General features: G+C 40.1%; 1 protein-coding gene across 2 annotated transcripts in view; it reads left to right on the forward strand.

Annotated features, from left to right (window-relative positions):
- LOC122117159 (microtubule-associated serine/threonine-protein kinase 4-like) overlaps positions 1-26,159 on the forward strand; it is a 163,840-nt gene that overhangs the window by 117,670 nt on the left and 20,011 nt on the right. For both annotated transcript variants that reach the window (XM_042690814.1, XM_042690813.1), the window contains exons 12-20: positions 5,784-5,992; positions 7,823-7,961; positions 9,504-9,636; positions 10,723-10,888; positions 12,725-12,826; positions 18,710-18,832; positions 19,038-19,150; positions 22,305-22,432; positions 22,798-23,033. In XM_042690814.1, coding sequence (XP_042546748.1) covers positions 5,784-5,992; positions 7,823-7,961; positions 9,504-9,636; positions 10,723-10,888; positions 12,725-12,826; positions 18,710-18,832; positions 19,038-19,150; positions 22,305-22,432; positions 22,798-23,033 — 1,349 coding nt within the window. The remainder of the gene's footprint in view (positions 1-5,783; positions 5,993-7,822; positions 7,962-9,503; positions 9,637-10,722; positions 10,889-12,724; positions 12,827-18,709; positions 18,833-19,037; positions 19,151-22,304; positions 22,433-22,797; positions 23,034-26,159) is intronic.

The raw sequence follows: 26,159 nt of genomic DNA on the forward strand, positions 1-26,159 counted from the left end.
GGAATCTTTGAATTCCCCTCTTTTAGTGGCTTGATCTGTTTTTATAGACACACAATTACCTTCTCAGGGCACAGCATAAATAGCAACAAGATCTTTTTGAGTTACTAGTAAATACTGTGGGAAGGCAGTGAATGCACAGTCTAGGGCTTAATCCATTATAGACAGCCTAAGAATCCTAGCCTAATTAAGTATTAATCCCTCTTCCATCTGTATGTGGAAAGCAATAAATAATCCCAGAGACATTTATTGCCATTTACGACACATTCGAACAGATGAGGTAAAGTGATTTTTGTTGTGCCACAAGGGATATTTCTCCTTGCTAGTTTTTCACCTCTAATATTTTCCACACCATTAACTTAGTGAAGAACTTAAATATTTGTGAGTCCTTTCTATGCTTCACTGATTTGTTTGCAGGACTATGTCAGATGGCATATTTCTTGATGTGGCTCATAAATACTTTCTTGGTGTTACATTTTTCACAACATTTTCTTTCCTTTAAGGACCTCACAGGAAGTTTTCTACATAAAAATAAGTGTTTAAGCCATCCAGGTGTTCTTAGATTTTGCCTATTTATTAATATTTCACTTTTTTTTGTTCTTTTGGAGATGGCTTGAGGAATTCTTTGTATATTAAATGGAAGAATTGAATGGGCTGGTGGGTTGGAGCATTGCTTAATTCTACTGGCAGTGGAAATCTAGAAAAAGATGATCTGGGAATCACTACTTTCATAAAACTTGGGCATTTATCTTAGCAGTATTTGGAGTTCTAATTGGTTGAGTAAACTCATTTGTAGTGCAGTTAAAGCACTGTAGAGTAGATGAGGTATATCACACTTTGGGGAACAGTTGGGAATATACAAGAAGTTAAACAAGCTGTGAATCAGTAAACACCCAGGATGTAGGCCAAGTCATTAATGGTTTCACAAGCTGCCTATCCGAGCCTCTGCTATCAGTCAGGACTCTTTTTTTTTTTTCCTCTCCCTTGCTCTACTCAGATTTAATCTCTCATTACATTTCTGACAGATTTCCTCTCTATTTTAATTATTTTTAATTTGAAATTTGAATGGAGGTACCTCTATCCATTTATGCAGCTATAATGCTGATTGCGGGCTGGCTGAATAAATGGATCTCTAGATGCGTAGTGGAGCTTGGTTGTAGAAAATGTCTAGGGCATCAGCGTGTCCTTGTTTCATTACTCACATCAAAAGCTTAGAAAGAAGGATTTTGGTGACTTCGCAAACTTTAATGATGCTGCTTCTCACTTTCTAATTAGGAAGGGCTTCTATTTGTCCTGCTGAAACACAGAGTGTAGTGACTTTCTCTTCTTACTTGGTGGCCATTCTTGTGAAAAGGATGATTTAATTTCTTAACCAAGCCCTGGTGGCTCACACCTATAATTCAGGAAGCTGCAATCTGAGAATCTTTATTCAAAGTCATCCTGGGCACATAAGTCAGGGAGATGCTTATGTCCAGTTAACCAGCAAAAAGCCAGAAATAGAGTGTGGTTCAAGTGGAAGAGCTCTCGTCTTGAGCAAAAGAGCCAAGTGAGAGAGCAAAGCCCTGAGTACCAGGGCGGAGGAAGCACATTTAATTCCAATTTCTTTCTCTGTTTAACATGGTTCTGACTATTAACTAAAAGAGAGTTGAGGCATTTCTTTATGCCTACTATGTAGCACTTTGTAGAAGGATGATTGTCATGTCAAGTACTGTGCTGCCTCCTTGTCTCTCTTCACTCAAAGACGCCTGAATGGTAGTTCATATCACTAGTATACAGGAAGGACAGCTCAAAGACATGGTGACAGATCCTCTGATTTTAAGCAATATTTACCTTTTGCTGTAACTAATATTGTTTAAAACTCCTTTTCTCCTTTATGCTAGTACTGGGGCTTGCACTCTATGCCCACAGTCTCACTGGGCTCTTTCCTTCATGGTTTATGCTCTACCCCTTGAGCCACACCTCCAGTTTCTCCATTTTTGCTGGTTAATTGGAGACAGAGTCTCTCAGGCTTTTCTGACCAATTCTCAGCCTTATGAGTAGCTTGGATTATAGGCCAGGGCCACTGGTACCACCTGGCCTTTAAAGCTTTTTGCCATCTGAGTTGGGATATAGAGGCCCTTCCCTTTTGTTGCTCTGGTAATCCCAGCATGAGGGAGGCTGAGAAAAGAGGATAGCAAGTTTTAGTACTTGAGATACTTTTCACAGAAAGAATAAAATTGACTCCAGAATAAAATCACTAACTTGGAGAGGCACAGCACCTCCCCCACACACTTCCTCTACTCTATAACCTCCATGTACATTATTCAAGAGACCCCTGAGTGCAAACTGACATCTGCTCTTTCTTCACATGCTTCCTGTTGCCTTTCCTCTCCGCTTTCCTTTGACACACATCTCCTTGCTCCCATATGCAGCTCCACCAGCCCAGAATCAGATATTTGGCTCTCACAGCCTTACACAACTTACACACGTTAGAGTCACACGCCAAATAGGGCAGAATCAATGGGCTCTAGGTTTTGTTAACTTCAGAATCCACTTCTCGCCATCCTTCCACACCTCATTCTTGCCTGGGAAGAGTGTACAAGCTCTTCTGGCTCACAGAGAACATGTCCCTGGGTACCCTTTAACTGTATGTCACCTCGCACCCTGGGGTTTTCATGATTCGCAGGAAGATTGCCAGAGGTAGAGACAGATACAGCCTTTTCCAACTAAGTAAGCCCTGGAGCCAGAAAGCTGAGAAACAGAGGCCATGTCAGTCCAGTGTAGCATTAGGATATCAGGAATTTTATATTCTGCTCAACAGTGCCAATTGCCTTTTTCTTGCTCTTTCTTGCTCTTTTTCAATTTCTCCTGCTCTCTGCTGAGTTTAGTAATTTTAGATCATCAACTTATAGAAAAGTAGGACAGGTATCTGTAAAAGAGAACCATCATAGTAAACAAATTCTAGCATGAAGAATAATACTCGAAAAGCAAAACACAAATGTAAGAAACCAAGAACATAAAGCAAACCATGGGTTGGGGTATAGCGTGGAAATAGAATGTTTGCCTAGAATGAATGAAGGCCTGCGTATGATCCCTAGGACCACAAAAACAACCAACCACAACACCAATAAAACTCCCTTGAATTTCTAATTATGAAGTCTAGTTCACCTCTACAATTTTATCAAGATAGACCCATCTGTCCTGAGTCAGGGATTTCTCAAGCTACTACAAGACAAATTTCATTTCAATTACTTTAAGTCAGTTTTCCTAATGATTAGCTGACTATTTTAAATACACCATCGTATGGAAAAATAAAAAACTCAAACCAAAAAAAAATTTGGGGGGGGTCTGGTCGTGGGGTCTGAACTCTGGGCCTGGGTGCTGTCCCTCAGCTCTTCAGCTCAAGGCTAGCGCTCTACCACTTGAGCCACAGCGCCACTTCTGGCTTTTTTCTTTTTGCTTATATGGTACTGAGGAGTAGAATCCAGGGCCTCAGGCATGCAAGGCAAGCACTCTACCACTGAGCCACCTTCCCAGCCCCAAACCAAAATTTTATATACTAAAAATCTGAGATATAGATGGAATCCTTTTTTTTTTTTTTACACTGTGCTACTAAGATCCTTATTATGGATGTTGGTCAGATTGAACTTAAAGCTACATTTCTTTTATTCTTTTATAAAATTCTGTAGAATTCTGTTCTTCTTCTACCTTCTATGGTTCCTGGAGCAATTACTTATGTAAGAAATGGTGGTAGCTCATGCCTATAATCCTAGCTGTTCAGGAGGTTGAAATCTTAGATTTGTGGTTTGAAGCCACTTGGGGCAAGAAAGTTCATGATGACTCTTAAACTCCAATTAACTACCAAAAAGCCAGAAGAGGAACTGTGGCTTAAGTGTATAGTATAAGGAAAGAGAAGGAAAGGAAAGGGGAGGGGAGGTGGGAAGGGAGTGTAGAGAAGGGGAAGGGATGCTTGGCTGAAAAATCCATTTGCCACCTTGTGATAGTCTAAGTGTGGAAATGCCAATATATTTGCTTAGACATTGAAGGGTCCTTGGCACTGAGCTTAAGATAAAATGTTTGAGGGAAGAGTTGGAAAGGAAGTTGCATGAAAACTGACTTCTAGGTAGGTCATTATAAAAAAAAATAAAGATGCTTTCCTTTCAGCATTTTGAGTTCTTAATTTTATTTCAAAATGATAGGTTCCTTTTTCAGAACCCACTCTTGGTGACAGTTACTTGTTTACCAATGCTCATTCCAGGGATTGCCAAGTTGTTTTCTGTCCTCCTTTGTTATATTCTGCTAGCATTATCTGATTAGAAGCAGCTTAAGTGACTATGGATTTCTGATTTTATCCAACCAGTAATAGGGAAAGCAAAAATAGAGTAAAAGCTTTTAATCTGATACAGAAAGAATTATTAATTGGTTAAGAAAAAAATCAGTGTAGGAAAGTATTGAAATATATACTTAAAACATTAAAATTTGACCTACATAAATGTGTTTATTGGTCTTTCAATGTAAGGCCTTTGAAGACAGCCAGTATAAGCCTCCCATAAAATACATTGTTTCTGTTTTCCAGTTTTAGCTTCTTTAAAGGTAAAATAAATACTTGAAGCAGTCTGACTGTAGGAATCTAGGATTATATGATTTTTTAAAATTATCCCCACTAAACCCCTTAGGAATTTCATTCAGTAATTCACATCTTTGAAACTTTCTGAAACATTCCTTTAGTTTTCTTATAAACAAAACTTCTCATTTTCAAATGGATGATTCAGTACGATATGGTTTGAATATTTACTTAAGTTCATTAATTTTGATATCATATCAACCACGCCTCAAGGGGTCTGGTGTCTTGCTCTAGAAAGTATCTGGATAAGGTTTTAGGCTGAGATAAAATGGTCATCCCACAATGCAGTTTCTTGACACCTTGGCCTGGGGTTGGAGGGAACAGAAATGCAGCTACATGGTTGTCTCCTTTTCTGTTGAGACTGTATTTCCTCTTGGAACAAGCACAGGGATATACACTGAGGCCCACAGAAGGAAATGCATTACTTTTTGTTGCTCGTGTAAGGGCTCAGGTACTCTCATTTACCTACCAATTTCATAGGAAGGAGATTACTCTCAGTTGGATAACACATACTCTTAAGAAGCTATGGTCCCATCTGCAGACATTGAGTAACATTGAGAAATGTATTGCTTTAGTCAGTCAAGAAGAAGTAGAGCTGTGGCTTAAGGGGTAGAAGGCCAGCTTTATATGACAACAAAAAAAGCCAATCGAGCACATGGGTCTGGGTTCAAGGCCCAGTTTCTACACATGTGCACACAAATACAGGGTTAATTTGTCTCCTTTTTCAGCAGTGAAGATGAGTTTGAACTCCAGGTCTGGGTGCTGTCCAGGTTTTTTTTACTCAAGGCTAGTGCTCTACTACTTTGAGCCACAATACCACTCTCTGGTAGTTAATTAGAGATAAGAGTCTCACAGACTCTCCTGCCCAGGCTGGCATCAAATGACAGTCCTCAGCTCTCTGCCTTCTGAGTAGCTGGGATTACAGGCATGAACCACTGGGGCCAGGTGAATTTGATACTTTATATGTGACCTTTATGGAAAGATTTTTTATTTTCTTTTTACTTCAGTTAGCTAAAAGACTTTAGCCTGTTATAGGCTGTTTCTAATTGCCAGTGTATCTCTTGCAAACTGAATTCCAGCTTTGTAAAACCTGAGAAACACTGTGCATCTCATGGCTACTGTAACCCCAAACACCCTTACCTTCTGTCTTCCCGAAAATCCCAATACTTGTGCTCCTTTTCAGGGCAGTCTACTTTGTCCGGCATAAGGAATCTCGGCAGAGATTTGCCATGAAGAAGATTAATAAACAGAACCTCATCCTTCGAAACCAGATCCAGCAGGCCTTTGTGGAACGAGACATCCTGACTTTTGCAGAAAACCCCTTTGTGGTCAGCATGTATTGCTCCTTTGAAACAAGGCGCCATTTGTGCATGGTCATGGAATACGTAGAAGGTAAGTCTGGCTGGGACATGGGGAACATGACACGTATACCCAGAAATCCCTCACTCAGCTGTGTTGTTCAAGCTGTCTGTGTCTGTGCCATATAATGGCTCTCTCCATGTAGGAACTGAAGCCAGGCAATGAGATGGCTGTATTCCCAGTCATTATCTTTGGATAATTGCTGGTAAAGTGCCTACTCTACTATAACAAAGGGAAAATTAGTGCTAGATGGGAACAGGTTGTTTTTCTTTTTTAATAGCTTTTAATCCTAACTACCTTCCAAAAATGACCATTAACATTGAAATATAAGCTGTAGGATTTTTCCTACTTACTTACATCTTGTATCACAAAACACATTCATTATAACCAGTCTTATTAAAAATGAATTAAAATATAACCTTTTCAATCTATCCTGTGAAATTAAAAATGAATTATAGGAAAGGAAAAATATTCTGGAAATCCAGACAGTCTTTCTGATTTTTAGTGGCTCCTTGTTCTATTTTCCTATTCCTCCTCCTCCTCCTCTCTCCTCTTCTTCTCTCTCTCACTGTCTCTCCTCCACCTCCTCTTTCTTTGTCTTGCTCCATAGCCCAGACTGAGTTAAAATTCTAGACCTTCTGGTGTCTCCCAAATGCTGGGATAGCAGGCATGTACCACAGCCCCACCAGAGTGCTAGGATCACAGGTGTGAACTTCCAACACTTAGCTTTTCTTGCTTTTTTTTTCAAAGTGGTTCATGCTGTCCACTTCAAATACTCCCAGGAATCTCATTTCTATCTTTTTTCCCCATTTAATTTCAGAGAGATAAAGTGGCTATGACTTGCTGACATAAAGTGTATAGATAAATACAGAGAGAGAGAGAGAGTTTGGCTAAAGCCAAACAAATTCCTGAACATCCAGTTTAAGCTCTTGTCATTGTTTGCACACAATTTCAAAACTACAAAATGCAAGCAAAGAATAACATTCTTTAATTCAAGTTTTTAACTGCAGCTAAGTAAAATTAGAGGAAGGGAGGCTTGCTGGGTACCACCTGATTTGCATTCATAGTTCTTTTTACCACATCAACACTTGGTTATTGTGGTCATTTTAACAGCAATAATAAACAGTTAACATGTTTGATATGTGTTGGTCTATTATATCTTAAATTCTTTACATATATTAATTAATGAACCCTCACAATAATCCTGTAAATGAGGACATCATTGCTATGATGGTACAGATGACACAGTCAGGATGGCCAAGACAAGTTTGCCTACAAGCTCTCTGTCTGAGGCATATTTACAATTCATGCTTAGACGGATTAATTCCAGAATCCATGGTTGTTTTTTTTTAACTGTTGTTGTTGTTTTAGTGGTGGTGGGGCTTGAACTCAGCCTCGACACTATGCCTGAGCTTCTTTGTGCTCAAGGCTGTTACTCTACCAATTGAGCCAAAGCACCACCGCTGCTGTTTTGAGTGATTAATTGGAGGTAAGAGTCTCATGGGGACTTTTCTGCCCAGTTCCATTTGATCTCAGACTCTTGGGTAGCAAGGATTACAGGCATGAGCCACTGGCACCCTGCTAAGAATCCATGTTTTATGGCTTTTGAATTGTTACTGTCATCCAAAAAGGACACTCATGGTTCTTGAATCCAGTTTCATTTCAGAGCCCAACCTACTGTGATGATTACAACATCTTAAATCTTTATTTTCTCTCCTCTGTGTCTTAATTGGAAATGTAATTACTCAACAGAGTCTTCACTTACGAATAAAAGCAATATTGCAATTCTGCAATCTAAACTGCTGGTCTTCATGAATCCTGCTTGGCACTGCACTTACTAAGTCTTTATCCTTTGTTTTCTAGGGGGAGACTGTGCTACTTTAATGAAAAACATGGGTCCTCTTCCAGTTGATATGGCCAGGATGTACTTTGCTGAGACAGTCTTGGCCTTGGAATATCTGCATAACTATGGAATTGTACATAGGGATTTGAAACCAGACAAGTATGTACATTGGGGAAACATAAGTCTTCTTTCTCAAGATACCAAATATTTTCTTCTTATGAGAGCTTTTCTTTTCTGTCAGTCATGGGGCTTGAACTCTGGGCCTGAGCACTGTTCCTCAGCTCTTCAGTTAGTTCAAGGCTAGTGCTTTACCACTTGAGCCATAGTGCCACTTCTGTTTTTTTCCGGTGGTTTATTGGAGACAAGAGTTTCATGGCTTTTCCTGCCCGGGCTAGATTTGAACTGTGATCCTCAGATCTCAGCCTCCTGAGTAGCTAGGAAAACAGGTGTGAGCCACTGACGCCTGGCAAAAGATTTTCTCTTAATGTCATTCATACTTAAAAAATTTTTCTAGGGGCTGGGAAGGTGGCTCAGTGGTAGAGTGTTTGCCTTGCATGCATGAGGCCCTGGGTTCGATTCCTCAGTACCACATAAGCAAAAAGAAAAAAAAATTCTTCTACAATGTTCCAAACAGTATATGTGGTTATTTTTATATACGTCTTTAAAGGCTACAATGTTTTAGAATAAGAAATTATGAGAAATAGGAGAAAATGATGACTATAGTTAATTTTTTAGGAAAATACATATTTTTATGTGAACTTTTGACTAACAACATAGAAGTCTACCTCTTTCTGGATAGTTCCTATATTTGATATCATACTGACCTAGTCCTTCCCTATTTCAAGATAATGTACGTGATGTAATACTGTGGTTTCCTCACACTATTTATCGATTTTTAATTCATGTGGAGTTTATTTTGGTGTCTGATTTAATATACAAAGATAACATTTTCCCAAAGTGATTAGCTATTCATTTTGACACCAATTATGAAATATTTCAGACTTTTTCTACTAAGGTGAGATACCTCTTAAATCATTACACTACAAAAACCTTGAATGTGTTACAAATTTTATGATAAAAGGGACTCGTACTCATTTCAGAAAATTTGGAAAGTTCATCTGAAACACTGATTTCTTCCTAGTAGCTTTTTAAATCTCTATTCCTATCATTATTCTAAATTGCTACGACCCTATATCTGCTATTAAAAATTTCATTCCTTGACTTAACATGAAACATTTATGGTATATCCAAATGCAACGTATTCACATGTAAAAGAAATACAGGCTTTTGGAGGGTTGTTTTTTGTTTGTTTTGTTTTTGTCCATGTCCTTTATCTGTGTCTCATTGGAATCCAAGATGAATGGCTTATCTTAACTACTGACTTAGGAGATGGTAGCCCTTTCCTATTTCTTCATTCTGAAAATGGGAAAGGAGTTAGAGTTTCATACTTGAATTTTTTCTAAGAGTTTCAGTTGTGTGATGCTCTAGGAAAGATCAGCTGAGACAGCCCTCCCATGTGACTTATACTCAAGCCTTTGACATCTTTGTGTGACTTCCTCTCTTTCTAGTCTGGATTTTGTCATAAAGCTGATACCAATGTACGTAATAAGTCTTTCAAACTGATGAGGGGAGAAGGGAGCCTAAAATAAATAGAAGCAGCTTCAAAGTGATTGTCGTTCTCCGTGTCCTTCTGCTTCGCAGCTTGTTGGTTACCTCCATGGGGCACATCAAGCTGACAGATTTTGGCTTGTCTAAGGTGGGACTGATGAGCATGACTACCAATCTTTATGAGGGTCATATTGAGAAGGATGCGCGAGAGTTCCTGGATAAACAGGTAGGCTAAGATGCTGTTCCACTCTACAGAGAAATAAAACGTAGTTCAGAAGTGACTTGTGTAGGCCATCTTCACATTAGTACCAGTGGGTTAGATGTCTGTATAAGCCTTACATTTAATAAAGTACAGATTGCTCCCATTTGTCTCCCTGGGCTTCTTTGAACTGTCCATTCCCTCTGCATTCCTCCCCTAGCATTATAGTCTATTAGCAAGACGAACGATCTAATTGCACACAAGTGAGAGTATGAGAGAGACAAATGGAAAACTGTTTTTATAAGGAATCCAGGAGTCTCAGTAGAGTACTTGTGAAACTCATGATGCATTGTACAATCACGGATGCTAAAATCTGAGCCATGGCCCATTTCCCTTTAAGCATGCCTCATTACCATGTGCCCGCAATCTGTTCATTGTAAAGTTACTTAAGGTAAACACATCTCCACTGTCCTGCCTTTGTGAAATAACCACTGCGAGAATTGGTTTCCTCATATAAATATCTCCAGTAGTGACTGATTAAAAGTGTGCTATTGTGTAAATTGAAGAATTATAAATATCTGTACTATTACAAACTAGGTAAAACTACCTAGATTCTTAGTTTGAAACTGAACATAACCAGAAATTTAACACTGAATCAATAATTTTCCTTGGTCTTATAATTGCTTGTATGTAGTATGTGTGTGTGTGGGTGTGTGTATGTGTGTGTGTGTGTGTGTTTGTGCACTAACATACATGTGCCCATTGGGATCGGGGCTTAAACTCAGGGTCTGGGCCCTGTTCCTTAGCTTTTTCCTGGTGATAGAGCTGATGCTTTACCACTTAAGCCACAACTCCACTTCTGGATTTTTGGAAGTCAGAAGAGTCTCATGGACATCTCTGCTTTCACTGGCTTTGAATGGCTATCCTCAGAGCTCAGCTTCCTGAGTAGCTAGGATTATGGCACCCAACTTTTAATTGCTAGTGTTAAGATCATTTTCACGTGATTCCATAAAGTTGAACAGGTTTTCTCTAGGCAAAATAATTGGGTTTAGCCATCTTGATCTTAATTCATTTCTAATATTCCAGTTGTTCTAATAATGCAATCATCTTTAGGTTTGTGGCACACCTGAATATATTGCTCCAGAAGTAATCCTGAGACAAGGCTATGGGAAGCCAGTGGACTGGTGGGCCATGGGAATTATTCTCTATGAATTTCTAGTTGGATGCGTACCATTCTTTGGGGACACCCCCGAAGAGCTATTTGGACAAGTCATCAGTGGTAAGTATCATCAGGAGTTAATATTGAAGCTACTAGTTCAGAGCAACTATTTTATATAAATCTGTTGAGAATCACAATTTTTACTACTATTATGTTAACCTTTATCAAACAGTTAAGCCAACAAATTAAAGAACTCACTCATCATAGCCCATAAACTGACTCTCACAATCTCAAGGGTAATATGTGTTGAAAACTGATCTGAGGAAATTTTGTTAGCATGGAATTGGGAAGTGTGCTGGCTATGGCTCCAACTTTTATCGTGTACTATTTTTTTTCTTTTTTGCAAAAGAAATTGGTATGGGATTTACAAATGATTTAATTGTCATCTAGTTTTCCTTCCTATAATAGGAAAATTGCACCAGGGAAAAAAAGGTTAATGTGGGAAACAGTTATATAAATGGGAAGAATGGATAATGGCACACTGAAGAAATTAACAAAAAAATGTAATAAACCCTATAACAAATGTCTTCCAAATAATAAATAATGAGAATGGGAAGGAAGCAAATTGAATCCACAGATTGTTAATGATTTCATTGGTAGTTGTTATGGTATAATGTTATTTCTGTAACAGCTGTTCATCTTTCATTTAAAATTCAATAACCTTTAGATCTTAACCTGCAAGCTGACCCTTACTGTTGTTATGAGGCTTGTGGCAAAGCTAAATGATAATTAAATAGTATCCATCACTATCTTACCTGCTGATTTTGTCAATTTCCCCAAAGCAAAGCTGAACAAGGCTTCTTTTCCTGAAGTTGGTCAGACAGCCCTAACATGTCCATCAACTACTTCTAGTCCCTTCTGGTCTGTATTTCCAGAGTCCACAATGGAACACAGAAAAAAATCATTGTGCTTATGCTTGAGCCCCTTAATCATCATGTTACTTTCTAACATTGACTTTGAAAGCCAAGTATATTTGTAAACTTTAACAAAGTAGATTTGTGAGTCGCCTGCAGTGAGTAACCGGTTTATACAATATCTGCGCTTTTTATGGATTTATAACTAGGCTGCTTTCTCACATACCAAGGCCTGAATGGCAAGGGGAATCAACTGTTTAATTAACACAAGCAGCAAATGCTGGCTTTGTTCTGGATGCCTTACGGCTCTGATGCATATTCATGTTTTATTTTCCAAATCAGATTTAAACTGCAGCAGAGGAAGCTAGAGGCAGGCACACACAGAAATAACTCATGTTTTTATTGCATTTATTACATACAAGCATGCACACCTATCTTTAGGCAAAATCTCTTTTAGAATAAGAACATATTCTAATATCTATGACAGAGTTTATATGCTCCCATTATTATGATGACTTGGGTATGTCTCTTCTTTTTAGTCTTAGCATTCTAGCCTTTCCTTTGACTTTAGAAGGTTTTTGTTGTTGTTGTTGTTGTTTTCTCTTTTTTTTGGCAAAATAATTTTTTATTTCCTGGAGCTGAGGAAGTCAGTGGCCACAGCAAAATGAGACAAAAAAATTTCACTCTTAGATGATCCCTCATAGGCAGGCATCTGAACACAGGTGTTTACTTTCTGTTCTATTAAATCTTCTTAATAAACAGAAGGGGCGACTTGTTGGGAGCCAATTCTGCCCACAGAAATATAAATCAGAAAAGTGAAAACATAATTCTTATTAAAATCTTTCCTCCCTACCCTGTGCAGAGCCATACTATTTCTGTTCTATTAAATTAACACTACTCTGGCCTGGCTGTACATTCAAGTCCAGTAAAGGACTTAACATGCAGAATCTGGTTTCATAAGCCAGGTTAGGCTCAGGCTGTAGACAGGGACCTGGACCACCCTTCGAGCAATAAAATTATAAACGACTTTTCTTCTTTCTAGATGAAATCAATTGGCCTGAAAAGGATGAGGCCCCACCACCGGATGCCCAGGATCTGATTACTTTGCTGCTCAGGCAGAATCCCCTGGAGAGGCTGGGAACAGGTTAGAGCACATGCATCGTGATTTGTTTCCCCCCAATATGCCAGATATAATGTCTTCTGGAGCAATCTGGGGCATTGTTTGTGTTTTGTTTTTTGCATAGGCAACATCTGTTAGTTGATGTAGGACATAACAGCAACACATTAGAGCAATATTATTTGGATTGTGTTTTTTTTTTGTTTTGTTTTTGTTTTTGTTGTCTCAGAGTAGCATAGACCCTACGAGGGCTACTGTTTGTTTTTGTATTTTGCAAAACAGACATTCTTCACTTGCTTTAATAAAAAAAAATCCCAAGAATATATGCAATTCTTCTGTCTTGAAAAACATGCATCTTAACTAACATGACAGTGATGCCCAAATAAGTGGTGCACTTTTCCTTTTGTTTTAATATGTTCCATAAGGATTTAACCCAGCATGTTATTATCCACAGGCTTTGAAACGGGTTATCAGTACTCAAACTAATTACTAGAAATGATAGCTTGGGGTTGAACTATGCTATCCTATCACAGTGATCAGTACTGTGACCCTAGAAAGACTATTAAACACCACTGCCTTTCAAGATGAAGGAGATAGGAGATTCATTTCTTATGGGTTATTTTTCTTGACTATTTTATGTTTTCTTTTCTTGCATAGATTTTGGATAGACAGATTAGAGATCCCAGGATACCTGAGTATATGAATTTATCTCAGGCTGCGTTATTTTTCTCAGTGAAATAGTTGATTGTAAAGAATATCTACTCTCTAAATGGTCTCATGCTACCCCATTTAAGCAGAAATATCAGGAAAAATACTTAATAATTTCTTCCTACACTTTTTCCAACATAAAATCCCTTTATGACAGTTCCAAACAACTATTATTTTCCTCATTCACCACAGATCCTTGTTGGGGGTTCTGTTGTTACTTAGTATGGACTGATGTATTCCTAGAATTTACAACAATACGTAAGAACAGGAACTGCCAAACTGTCATCTACAGGCCAAATCTGGCCTATTATCTGTTTTTACTAAAACACAATGCCATTATTTATTTAGTATTACATCTGACTGCAGAGCTGATTAGTCATAGCAGTTTGGTCCACAAAGACTAAAATGCCCAACCTGCATCAGAGAATTCAAGAAGGTTTAAAAATGAAGGGTTAGGGGCTGGGAAGGTGGCTCAGTGGTAGAGCGCTTGCCTTGCATGCCTGAGGCCCTGGGTTCCATTCCTCAGTACCACATAAACAAAAAGAAAAAAGCCGGAAGTAGCGCTGTGGCTTAAGTGGTAGAGCGCTAGCCTTGAGCTGAAGAGCTGAGGGACAGCGCCAAGGCCAGAGTTCAGGCCCCATGACTGGAACCCCCCCCCCCCCAAAAAAAAAAAAAATGAAGGGTTAGCCAGGTGATGTTTGAGCCAGACCTCATACTGGAATCCCCATGCCTCTCCATTCTTTCAGTGGTAGGTGGACCTTTACTGAGTCATTGTAAATCAGGATTGAGGACACAAACTGGATCAGATGGTCTGAGTTATCAGCTCTGTGGCCATGTGGTAGGTTTCTTCATGCATAAAAAGGAACCTTTATTTATTTTACTTTTTGGAGGGGGGGTCTGGTCATGGGGCCTGAACTCTGGGCCTGGGCGCTGTCCCTCAGCTCTTCAGCTCAAGGCTAGCACTCTACCACTTGAGCCACAGTGCCACTTCTGGCTTTTTTCTTTTTGCTTATGTGGTGCTGAGGGACCTCAAACCCAGGGCCTCATGTATGCAAGGCAAGAGCTCTGCCACTGAGCCACCTTCCCAGCCCTAAAAAGAAACCTTTAGAAATAGCATCTCTGTGGGGTACTGGTGGCTCATGCCTGTAATCCTAGCTACTCCAGAGTTTGAGATCTGTTCCAAGCCAACCTGGGCAGAAAAGTCCATGAGACTCTTATCTCCAAATCTCTGCCCCCTAAAAAACCAGAAGTGGAACTTTGACTTAAGTGGTAGAGTGTTAACCGTGAGCAAAGGAGCTCAGTAACAATGTCCAGCCCCAGAGTTCAAGGCCAAGGACTGACACCAAAAGCAAAAATAAAAACCAAAAAAAGGAAAAAGCATCTTATAGGATTATTGTGAGGATACAACGAGGTTATCCAGGTATGGTTCTTGGAACCAGGTGTGGTGCCTATGATGCCATTTTGAATTTTCTGCATTTCAAAAAAAGAAATCTCACCTTTTTGGGGACATAATCAGATACTAGCATAGTGGTGGTACCACTACCTTCCACCTGACTGAACCTCTTTATGTTGCCTCACCACTGTTTGCTTTTACACTTGCCTGGAATGATAAGCAAACTTGATATTTCCTGTCCTCCGTGTCCTGCAGTCAGATCGGCTTTTGATCAAGAGATTCAAGTAGCTGTCAAAGAATTTGTGTCAAGATTGTATATGGGGCAGACTTTGAAGGAGTGATTTTTTACTCACTGGAGCCAAAAATGAGAAGCAGTGGCATTTGAAGATTGCCCTGTGATAATACAAAAATCTATTTAGATATTCTGTTCAACTGACCCGGAGAAAGGGCCTCCTAAGATCTGACTAAAAGTATATTTGGTTGGACACACCCTTTCTGAAGGAGACTCAGAAACCTTCATCCTTCACTGTTCAAATGCCAGTTTGGAGAGGTTTTCTACATGCTGTTCTACCCCTTTCCCTCCTCTAAGAATACTCAGATTCCCTATTAGGCTTAACAAGACAGAGCCTGGATGGTGGTCAGCATACCCATGTTTATGTATCATATGCTGCAAGTTATTTCTCTGCGCATTTTCTTGTTGACTGCTACATTCAGCCTTTTCAGGTTTTGACAGCTTGAGGAACAAACCCCCTAGCAGAAGTCTGAAAGAGACATTTAAAAGACCCTGCTGAAGCTCTTAACATTGTCAAGAAGTGTCTGCCAAACAAGCAAGTCCAACATGACAGCTCTCAATAGGACCCAGAGAATGAGGCTGAGGCTCCTGCAGCCCTGCCAGGCTGCTTCCAGCGACAGTATTTCGTATTTAACGTATATTTAGTGGGCAAAATAATGCATCATGAAAATGTGTGAATGTACATTTGCCCCAAGAGACCAGAGAGGCTGAGAAAAATGGTGTGAAGATCATAATGGATGTTTAAGAAACTTCCATGGAAAGAGAAAACTCAAGGGAGAAAATACATTAGTGCCAAAACATAGCTTGCAATTTGGGGACTTTGTCCTACTTGAACTATACTCTTGAATTTACAGAGTGGCAGCCTGGCCCACTGGAACTTAAAGCTGCTCAATGGTGACTGTTACCAGGATCCCCAGTGGTGGAGTCCTGAGTAATCTCTTCCTTGTCCGTAGCCTCAGCTTCCTTGTCTATGAAGATGTCAAGATTATCATAAGGAGTAAATGCAGAAATATACACGAAGAGCCTACATGAAATGAAGAGAGCAGCCAACCTGGGGAAAGCTAATGAGACCCTATCTCAAAAAACAAAATATAAAGCCAAAGGACTGGTGATAAGACTTAAAGGATACCATGCTTGCCTAGCATGTGTGAGGCCCTAGGTTCAATCCCCAGTATCACCCCCTACCCCTACAAAAGTCCTAACAGTTTCTAGCTTTTGAACCTTGTACATCATAGGAGCTCAAGATATACTCCACATCCTTCTCTTTCTCACCTCTTTTCTCCATGGTGAACTATCTTCATATGAACAATTTGTGTTTAGCTCATATGTCTTCAACTATATTCCTGATAATAGTTGAAGCCTGAGGTCATCTTCTCCTCTCCTAGTTTTTCCCTTTTTTTCCCCTTCTGTTCTTCTCTGTTAGGACTTCAGAAACAGAACCCACTTATAACCAAGTTCTCAGTGGGACACAAAAACCAAAGGGTAAGAAATATGTGGTAGGTCCTCAGGAGACTGTGACTCCTTGGGATCATCTATTTGTAGAGTTCCAGGGGAGGGAAGACAGAGCAGTGCTGTGGTCCAGAAGCACCATCTGAGACCTTCACCTGGGAATAGTTGCATCTCTGGATTAAGCTGAGCAGCAGCTGAAATGCTAATCATCATCAAAGTGGAACCATGGCTGGAACAAGAGCCCAGAGATGTGTCGTATGAGATACACATCAGAGCCTGATGGTGTGAACTTTAGTGCTGTTTGCCTGGTGAGGGAATGGGACAGGGAAGCACTTAAGCTCTCTTGGCCTTTATATCTACTGGATACTGGAAGAAAATGACACTGGCAGCTGCATTTGGGGAAATTGACTGGGACCTAGAACGCACGGTGAACTGGAATGGAATGTGCTGGCCTATTGTGGAATGGCCAGGTGAATGTGGATCCATGTCAAAATGGTGCAGAAGAAAAAGTGGAGATGAAGCAAAGCACAGCATGCCTCCCATTATATACAACAACAACTTGTAGCACTGTCTACACCTGAATATTTTTACCTAGATTTAGCCCTCCCATGCTTACTCTCTCAGTGTAATTTTTCCTCATTTTCCACATTTAAAAATGAAGTGGATGATGCCTACTTTGGGGGGTTACTTTCTATGATCTAATTTTTTTTTTAAAAAGATACCTCTGCCAGATATCACACTGGCATAGAATTGGCCCACAAACCATAGCTGCTAATACACAGCTGTTATGCTTCACCCCAGTGCTAGAAACATGGAAAACACCTGGGCAGAATCTTCAATATACATTTTTATCCATTGCTTTATAAAGAAGAATCCACTCTCCCTATTTTTAGGGTGAGTTTCCTGTTTTCTTTTCTCTGTGCACACCTTTGTCCTCAGAGCTCCAGTTACCCTTGTCTGGATTTCTTTTGGGGAGAGCCAGAACTGTGCCTTGTAGTAGAGGAGCCCAATACAGACAGAACCACATCTTTGAAAGACATCGACAGAATCCTTTCTTGGAACAAAATCCCCAGCCCATTTTCCATCTAGCTTGCATTTCTTTCTAGCTGTTCTTTTTGTGTCCCACAAAGGATAGGATGGAGGCATGAGTGACAACTACATTCCAACCAGAAGAGATAGCCTATGGGGAGGCTGATTTGGACCCTGGGGGTTGTCTTTTCAGAAATCTTTCTTCCTAGTGTTTTTGCAGAATCTGTTCTTTGTTCTCTCTCTCATGAACAGTGTGATGCTCGTGGCAGGGTAGGGGCCTGATTCTCATGCTCTGACTTTTATATCACGCCATGATTTTATGTCACACCTCTCTTTATGTGAGTTGTAGTGTTAATATTCTCTATAAGTCCTTTCCTTGAAAAGTCATGAACTGAATTAAAAAAAAACTCATCAAATTGTGCTGTTATGCTGATTTGGCAAGAGGAGCCTGGATTTAGGAATTGATTGATTTTTTTTTTATTGGATGCATTATAAATCTATCCAACATGCCATCAGTCCCTTACTTAGGAATCTAAGCCAAAGAATCTAATTCCTACATATGCTAATGAGCAATCCAATAAAATTGAATGGTAACTGTTATATGGTATTTAGGAACAATCCATCATTGTTAACCTCACCTCCAGAGGACATAGTGCTGTGAGCACATTTTGCACCTTGTTAGAATTTTTCTGGGTTTGTAATGAGTGAGCCTGCTTTGGGCAGACATGCATCCAGATCCCTAGGTTCTGCATGATGTGATTTTAAGTGGCCACATCATTAACCTTTGAAAAATGGAAGGAGTCATGGAAAAATTAACAAGGAGACACCGTGTGCCTTAGCACACTGCTGTTAGCAAAATCACATCCCCAGCTGATGGATTATGGAAGCAAAATTTTTTGGGTTTTGGTAGTCAAGTGAAAAAGTTACGATTTCTATGTTGTTTCTTATTCTCTGCTGAGTTGTTCCCAAGACCCGCAGTTCACCTTCCCTTGGAGGATAGTTCACCCTTTCCTCTCTGCCTCTGCTTCCCCACTTCCAGGTGGAGCTTATGAAGTCAAGCAGCATCGCTTCTTCCGCTCTTTAGACTGGAACAGTTTGCTGAGACAGAAGGCAGAATTCATTCCCCAACTGGAATCCGAGGATGACACGAGTTATTTTGATAGTATGTGCATTATCTGACATAAGACTTCATTTGGCTTTTACTTTGTTTAAAATAAATCCAATTTTGAGCCTTCCAATCTCATACCTACACGTTTTTAAACATAATGGGACCCATAATAGATGATACAGAAATAAGTAATTAAAATACCTAAATTAAAAGCCAAAACTCTGAGTAATTGGTATTGTCCCTAACCATTTCTGTACAGCTCGATCAGAGAAATACCATCACATGGAAACGGAGGAAGAAGATGACACAAATGATGAAGATTTCACCGTGGAAATACGGCAGTTCTCCTCCTGTTCACACAGGTTCTCAAAAGTAAGTTGCATGGGCCATCGATGTTCAGAGACGCTGCAAGAGTCTCCCACCTACCCTTATTAGATGGGCTGGAGCTCTCCTGTGCTTATAAAACTCTTTTCCAGTCAGGAAAAATGACCTCATCCTCTTGATAATCAGGAGTCTCCACTCTAGTGTGGAAGTATTTCTCTCTCTACAAATTAAGATTCTTTTTCAAAAATAAATTTTTAACGGGCACCATTGGTTCATGTCTATAGTCCTAGCTACACGCAGGAAGCTTTTAATCTAGGTTAAAAGCCAGGGAGATGCATCTTGGAGACTCTCTTATGTTCAGTAACCAACAACAATCTGGAAGTAGATAGAGATGTGGTTCAAGTGGTAGGGCACCAGCCTTAGGGTGTGGGATGGGAGAAACTAAACGAGAACCCCAGTACCAGCACACAGAAAAGGATGTTTTTGTTTTGGGTGGGTTTATTTTTTAGCTGTTGTTTTGTTTTTGAGGCATGGAGTTGCATCTATAGTCATCTCTTTGTGGTAGCTGTTTATCTGATGAGCATGCTTGTTGCCAAGCCAGGCTGTGGAAGCCTCACTCATTTCTTTCTTTTTTTAAGTTTTTATTGTAAAAATACTGTACAGAGGGGTTACAGTTACATGAGCAAGGTAATGAGTGTATTTCCTAGCAAGCGTTGTTGCTTCCTCCTTTGTTTTTCCCCTACCATCCCTTCCCTCCCACCTCCACAACTACACCCCCCCCCCACCTAAATTGTAAAGTTTGTTTTTCAACATAGTGTCTTGTGCATCTCATTGTTACAATGGGTCAACCTGTATCCCTATTTAAACATTTTGTTTTTTTTCCCCTTCCCCTCCCAAAATTAGAGAAGTGTATACACAAGATGCAGGGCACCAATATCAAATACAGTGAAAATAGGAGTTATACTGTGGGGGAGGAACATACAAAGGAACAAAAAAATCACATGGTACATTATAAATAGGTTAGAAACAATAGCAAGAAAGAAAAAAACACTGTGTCCCTATCTTGGGGTTGATTTCGCTAACATCATCTTAACTAGTCATATGTACATAGCTTTTGACCTTTTCTGCTTGTCCCAGACATATACTAGTTATTGAAAATAAGGGAAACCTTGGGAGTTATGTTTCTTTGGACCTGGCTTACTTCACTTAATATAATTTTTTCCAATTCTTTCCATTTCCTAATTATCTTATAAGGTAGAATGTGAGTTTGTTGTGTAGAGAGCTCTTTCCTCGAGTCCTTGAAAGAACACATGCTACCTTGGGACCACTGATTATGAGATGCGAAAGTTGGTTTTGTTTGTTTTTGTTTTAGTGTTTTCCTTTTTGAGACAGGGTCTGTCTGTGTAATACAGGCTAGCCTCAAACTTGAAATTTTTTTGCCTCTTTCCCCAAGGAAAACTATTTAGTCAGTAATATAAATTGTAAGCTATAATGAATGTCAGTAGGAAGCCAAACTAGAATTTGGGGGAAGGTAGAAAACAATAAAATTGATGCTTGAGAAAAATAGCTTTTTACAGACAGTAAGATTTTTAAATTCTTTTTTTTTTTTAATTTAAGGAAATTGGTAGTTCAGAGAGGGAGGAAAGGACTCAAATGTTTTTCTTTCTTCTATTGTTTCTAACATATTTATAAGATGATTTCTTTGTTGCTTTGTATGTCCCTCCCACATGGTACAACCTTTTTCACTGTATTTGATGTTGGTATAATTTGTGGAGGGGAAGGGAAAAAACAAATTGTTTAAATAGGGATACAGGTAGACCCATTGCAACAATGAGATGTAAAAATCGTTATGTCAAAAAATGAACTTTACAACGGGGGCGGGGAGGGGGGTGGAGGAGGGAAGGGAATGGGAGGGCAGGGATGGTAAGGGGAAACAAAGGAGGAGGCAACAATGCTTGATGAGAAATGTACTCATTACCTTGCTCATGTAATTGTAACCCCTCTATACAGCATTTTCACAGTAAAAAAACTTATTATTAAAAAAAAAACAACACAGAAATAAACCTAAAGGGCAGCCTACCTCCCTTTTGCTATTCTCAGTTGCTACATGTTTTCTGTTGCCATGGTACCATGCATGATGACTATTTAGCTTTTCTATAGCTTTTCATGATTTTAAAGTGCTCTGTAGGTTTTTCTAAGTTGATTACCCAAAGTGCATCTGCAAATTGGCCAGTGCTTACCCTCTCTGTTTATAAGAATGTCGCAGAGGTATTGTTGGAGAGTATGGTGGCTAGCCTGTCTAGAGCTAGGACAAAGCTTGGCTAACACCAAATCTGGACACAACTGTTTGCCCATCCTACCAAATCCAGGGCTTTTAAATACTGCTTCCTGCTTTGCCTTGCAAAGTGTTTCATTTTTTCCCCCACCTTCTGTTCTCTAGCCTAATCTTTTTTCTCCCAATCCCAGTAGATCGCAGGTGTGAGGGCAAGTTGCTGAGCAGAGCCATGGGGTATATACCCCCTCCCCTCCCCGCCACTGCCCATGGGAAGTTGATGCCTCCCATCTTTCATTTGAGATTGCAAAGATTCTGAAATGAGGAGAGCTAATCTCTGGTCTGCTGAAGGAATCTCAGAATCTGCACAGGAAGCTTCCTGACTCACTGCAGGTGATTTGTAAGCCAGACAAGTTATCCTGGCTCTTAGCACCAAGGATATAGGGTACACCTGCCTTGTGGACCTTCCCACCCAAATCTTGAAATGGATCAGTCATTCTTCCCTTTGCACTCAATTCCTTCCTACCTCTGACTGGTGGCTAATCAACCTTTCTGTGTTATTTCCCCTCCCCTCTTTTTTATTAGCACTATGATCAAACATTAATCAGAGATAGGCAATGATCCTCAGGCTATGTCTATAGATTTTATTCACACATCTGAAACCCAAGACACTGGGTACAGGGACTTCAAGATTGATAGCTTTTATACTGGAAAAAAAAAGAAATAACATACACATTCAGACCCTTCATTTCAGAAGTCATACAAACAACATTGCAAGAACTTTCTGGATACCTCGTCACAGTTCACACTTCAGCCATAAACTCAGTTTTGTTTGTTTATATATTTATTTTTACCTCTCAAGTCAAGAAGCTTTATCTGACAAGCTCTTTGTAGAAGATATTTACAAGCACTGATTATTTTGCCTTCCAGGTTTTCAGCAGTATAGATCGAATAACTCAGAATTCAGGAGAAGAGAAAGACGACTCTGGGGACAAAGCCAAAAGCACACCTTTGCCATCCACGGAAACATTAAGCTGGAGTTCGGAGTATTCTGAAGTGTATGTGAGATGCCTCCTAAATAGCCACCTGCACAGTAGCCAAAGCAGCTTTGGGATTTTTTTGTTGTTGTTGAGAATTTCTTGAGGAGGTAGGGGTGTTGAAATACAGATGCTGGATTCTCCCAAGGAGTTTCCAAGCCAGTTAGTAGATGGGGAGTGAGTCCTGAGGATGTGTGCTCCCAGTGAGTTCCCTGGCCATGCTGACGCCTCCCATCCATGGGTACCACACCTCAGCAACTATTGCACTAGATATATGTGTCATGGTCAGGCACACCCAAGAATGTTGTTACCTGGTTCTTCCGAACATATGCTTTCATCTGTTTTCCAGTTTATATAGTTGACTTTGCTTTTGTTTTCAATTTAAGGCAACAGTTATCAGCCTCCAACTCTTCAGATACTGATAGCAGCAGACATAAACTCAGCTCCGGCCTACTTCCCAAACTGGCTATTTCAACAGAGGGAGAGCAAGATCAAGCCACCCCCTGCCTTGGAGACCCCCGTGAGGAGCCTGAAAAGCCAGTTCTTCCTCCCGAAGAATGTGCCCAAGAGGAGGCTGAGGTCACCACCCCAGCCAGCACTATCAGCAGCTCCACCCTGTCAGGTAAGGTGCTGGCACTGCTGGTGCCACACTGAGAAGTGGTTCTGGTGTTGATCTGGCCAGGTGGTGAAGGTGAAGATCCCATGTTTCTATAATCATCCTGTAGCTTCTCATTTGGGGCTGAGGGACACAGGTCACATGCCTCAGCCCCCTCCTCCGCGCTGGCTGGGGTCTGATCTTTTCCAGCCTCTCTTTCACAGCTGGCTTCAGTGGGATCCCTAGCAATCAGAACTGGATAATGTAGGAGAGGATGGTCCTAGTTGTTGATGTAAAGGTATGTCTTACAGGATGGCGTGCAACCCAAGAGTTTGGAGTGAGACAAAATACCAGATGATCATAGCACCAAAATTATATTCACAAATACCTTCAGTCACCCATATGGTACAATATAAAGTGAGCTTTTCTGCCCACCCTGACCTGATTGCTCTGACAGTATGGTATAGAAACTCAAACTCGGTGCCTCCTGATACCCTCTCTGTGAGACTCACAGGATAGCTTCCAGCCTATATAAGACTGCAGAAGGGAGAGTGAGGCAGAAAAACCAATGTGCGGCCTAGTGCCCGTGGCTCTTTCCTCTAATCCTAGCTACTCAGGAGGCTGAGATATGAGGATCATGGTTCAAAGCCAGCCCAGGCAGGAAAGTCCCTGAGACTCTTCTCTCTAATTAACTACCAGTAAACCACAAATGGCGCTATGGCTCAAAGTGGTATAGTGCTAGCCTTGAGTGAAAAAGCTTAGGGACAGTGCCCAGGCCCTGAGTTCAAGCCCCAGGACCCATCAACAAATAGACAAACAAAAAAACAACAATGTGCTTTCATGTGCTGTCTTTTTGCACTGCACATAAAGCAGCTCCATGGCAGACAAAACATACTGTTGGAGTTCCCTCAGAACATGTCTTTAAAATATCATTTGATTTATCAAAGGTGTTATACACAGTATACCCTGCTATTAGCAAGCAGTGCATATTTATACTTTTGCAAAAAATGAAACATAGTATGGCTTAGCGTTGCTAGAATAAATGTTTTCATTAAACCATATTCAATATGCTATATTGACAACCATAAATAATTCCAAGAATTTCCCTCAACATTTTTAAACTAAGTAAATATGCAGAGCCTAAGTTATTTTGGAAAAAAAAATCACCTAAAAAAAGAAAATCCCAACAGATTTACAAGCTAGGCTTATTTCAGCCTCACTAAAGAATTTGGATCTGCCAAGCCTGGTGGCCCATACCCTGTATACACAGCTACTCAAGAGGCAGGGATCCAGAGCAGCACCGGTCAAAGACAGCCCCACAGCCCAGGCGAAAATGTGAGGTCTCATCTCAACAAAATAATCTTGGCATAGTGGTACCATTTATTATCCCCGCTATAAGGAAAGCCATAGGAAGGAGGAAGATGGTCCTAGCTTGACTTCAGGCAAAAAATAATGTAAAGCAAAAATTGTTTGGAGGCATGACTCAAGTGGTAGAGCACCCACTTAGCAAATGGAATGCCCTAAGGGAAGGAAAAGGAAAGGTAGGTGGAGAGAAGGTGGAGTGAGAGAGAGAAAGAGAGAGGGGGAGAGAAATTAGGAGAAGAAGAAGGAGAAGGAGAGGGAGAAGAGCTTCATATCTGGTTAGAATCAATTTGGGAGAAAAAAATGTCATATTTTCTTCATTTCTCTTTTCACCTCACATCTCTTCCTATTGGATAATTTCACTTATTCAAACTGTAAAGCCAGGAGAATAGCAACATAGAAGTAAGTGTAGAGACATATATTATTCTACAATGCCTGATCATTTTTAGTTCTTGGTGATCATAGAAAGTGTAGATGTTTCAGTATTTTGCATTCTTGGTTACAAAGTTCCCCAGCTGGTTGTCCTGTCCTTGATGTGGTGAATTGTTTGCTCTTCCTTAAAACCTCTAGATACTCACCATCAGAAAGGTAGGAGGTGAAGGGAGGGGAGGAATGTCTAAACACTTGATTGATTACTTTCATAATTAAAAAGTCTCTGCCTGGGTCCTGCCATGCATCTTGATTAATAGTTTCAAACCACCTTTCTCGCTCTCTCTCTCTCTCTCTCCCCCATACACACACTAAAAATAATCAAAGACCCAGGGGTCTGTACAGAATAGAGAGATGAGTTGATTTGCTTATAGCCAAGGGTAATTAGGGAACCTGAAAACCGTGACTGTAGTAAAATTAAATTTGTTGATTTTTATATTGCTCCACCATCAAAAGGAAGGAACCCTTGACATTTAGAGAACATTAAGGTGACATTATCCATCATTGGCAGTAAAGAAGTGTATACTCAGATGCAATTCGATGAGATGATGGAGGGAAGAGGAAAAGATGAGCGAGGGGGAAATGGTGCCTAGACACTTAGGAAAGTGAACTTTATGCCTCTCTCTCTCTCTTTTCATGACTACATTGTATTTGAATCCTTGAAATTGTAGATAGGTATGGTGCCTGAATGTACCCAATAACTGGTCACTGTGAAGAGATTCCGCTGTGTATTTATCATTTTATTCTTGTCATTTAGCCTATCCAAACCAGTTCCAAAGAGAAAGGTAGTGTCTGAGTCACCCAGCAGTAAGCTGAAGTTTGGAGACACGAAAGTTTTGACTAGTGAAGCAGTTCTGAACAAGTTCTGCAGACAACTGATGGCTTTGTAAGGAATAGAATAAACTGTTAGGTAAGAATGTTAGCACACCGGAGCAAAAAGATTGTTGCTGTGTGCTTTAACATTGTCTTCTTTGATTGGTCAGGTGGATTTACAGGAAAGTCCGGAAGGAACCTCTGCCCATCCCTGCCCTCCTGTCTCAGGCTTCTCTTAGAAGAAACCTTAGAACCGTGAAGTGTGTCTCTCTCCATGGACTAGAAAGGACAAGAACTGGATAGTCATGTGTTGTAACATTTCAGCTGAAATGAAGTATTTGTTTTGTTGAATTAGGCCAGTGCTCTACTAGGCAAAGAATGTCATTTAGTCAGCATTTTTAAGTGTTCGGGATAGATTTTCAGAGGCTCTTGCACAGTGGTGTGACATTCTCTGCATGGATTGTAGATCTTCAGATTTTAGTGGAGTTGAGGGATTTTAAGTACCACAAGCTTATGATATGAATTTAGAAATGTTATATTTCTGTTTTT

Source organism: Dipodomys spectabilis, unplaced genomic scaffold (genome assembly GCF_019054845.1).
Source record: "Dipodomys spectabilis isolate Male_0828 unplaced genomic scaffold, ASM1905484v1 ptg000140l, whole genome shotgun sequence".
Lineage (NCBI taxonomy): Eukaryota > Metazoa > Chordata > Mammalia > Rodentia > Heteromyidae > Dipodomys > Dipodomys spectabilis.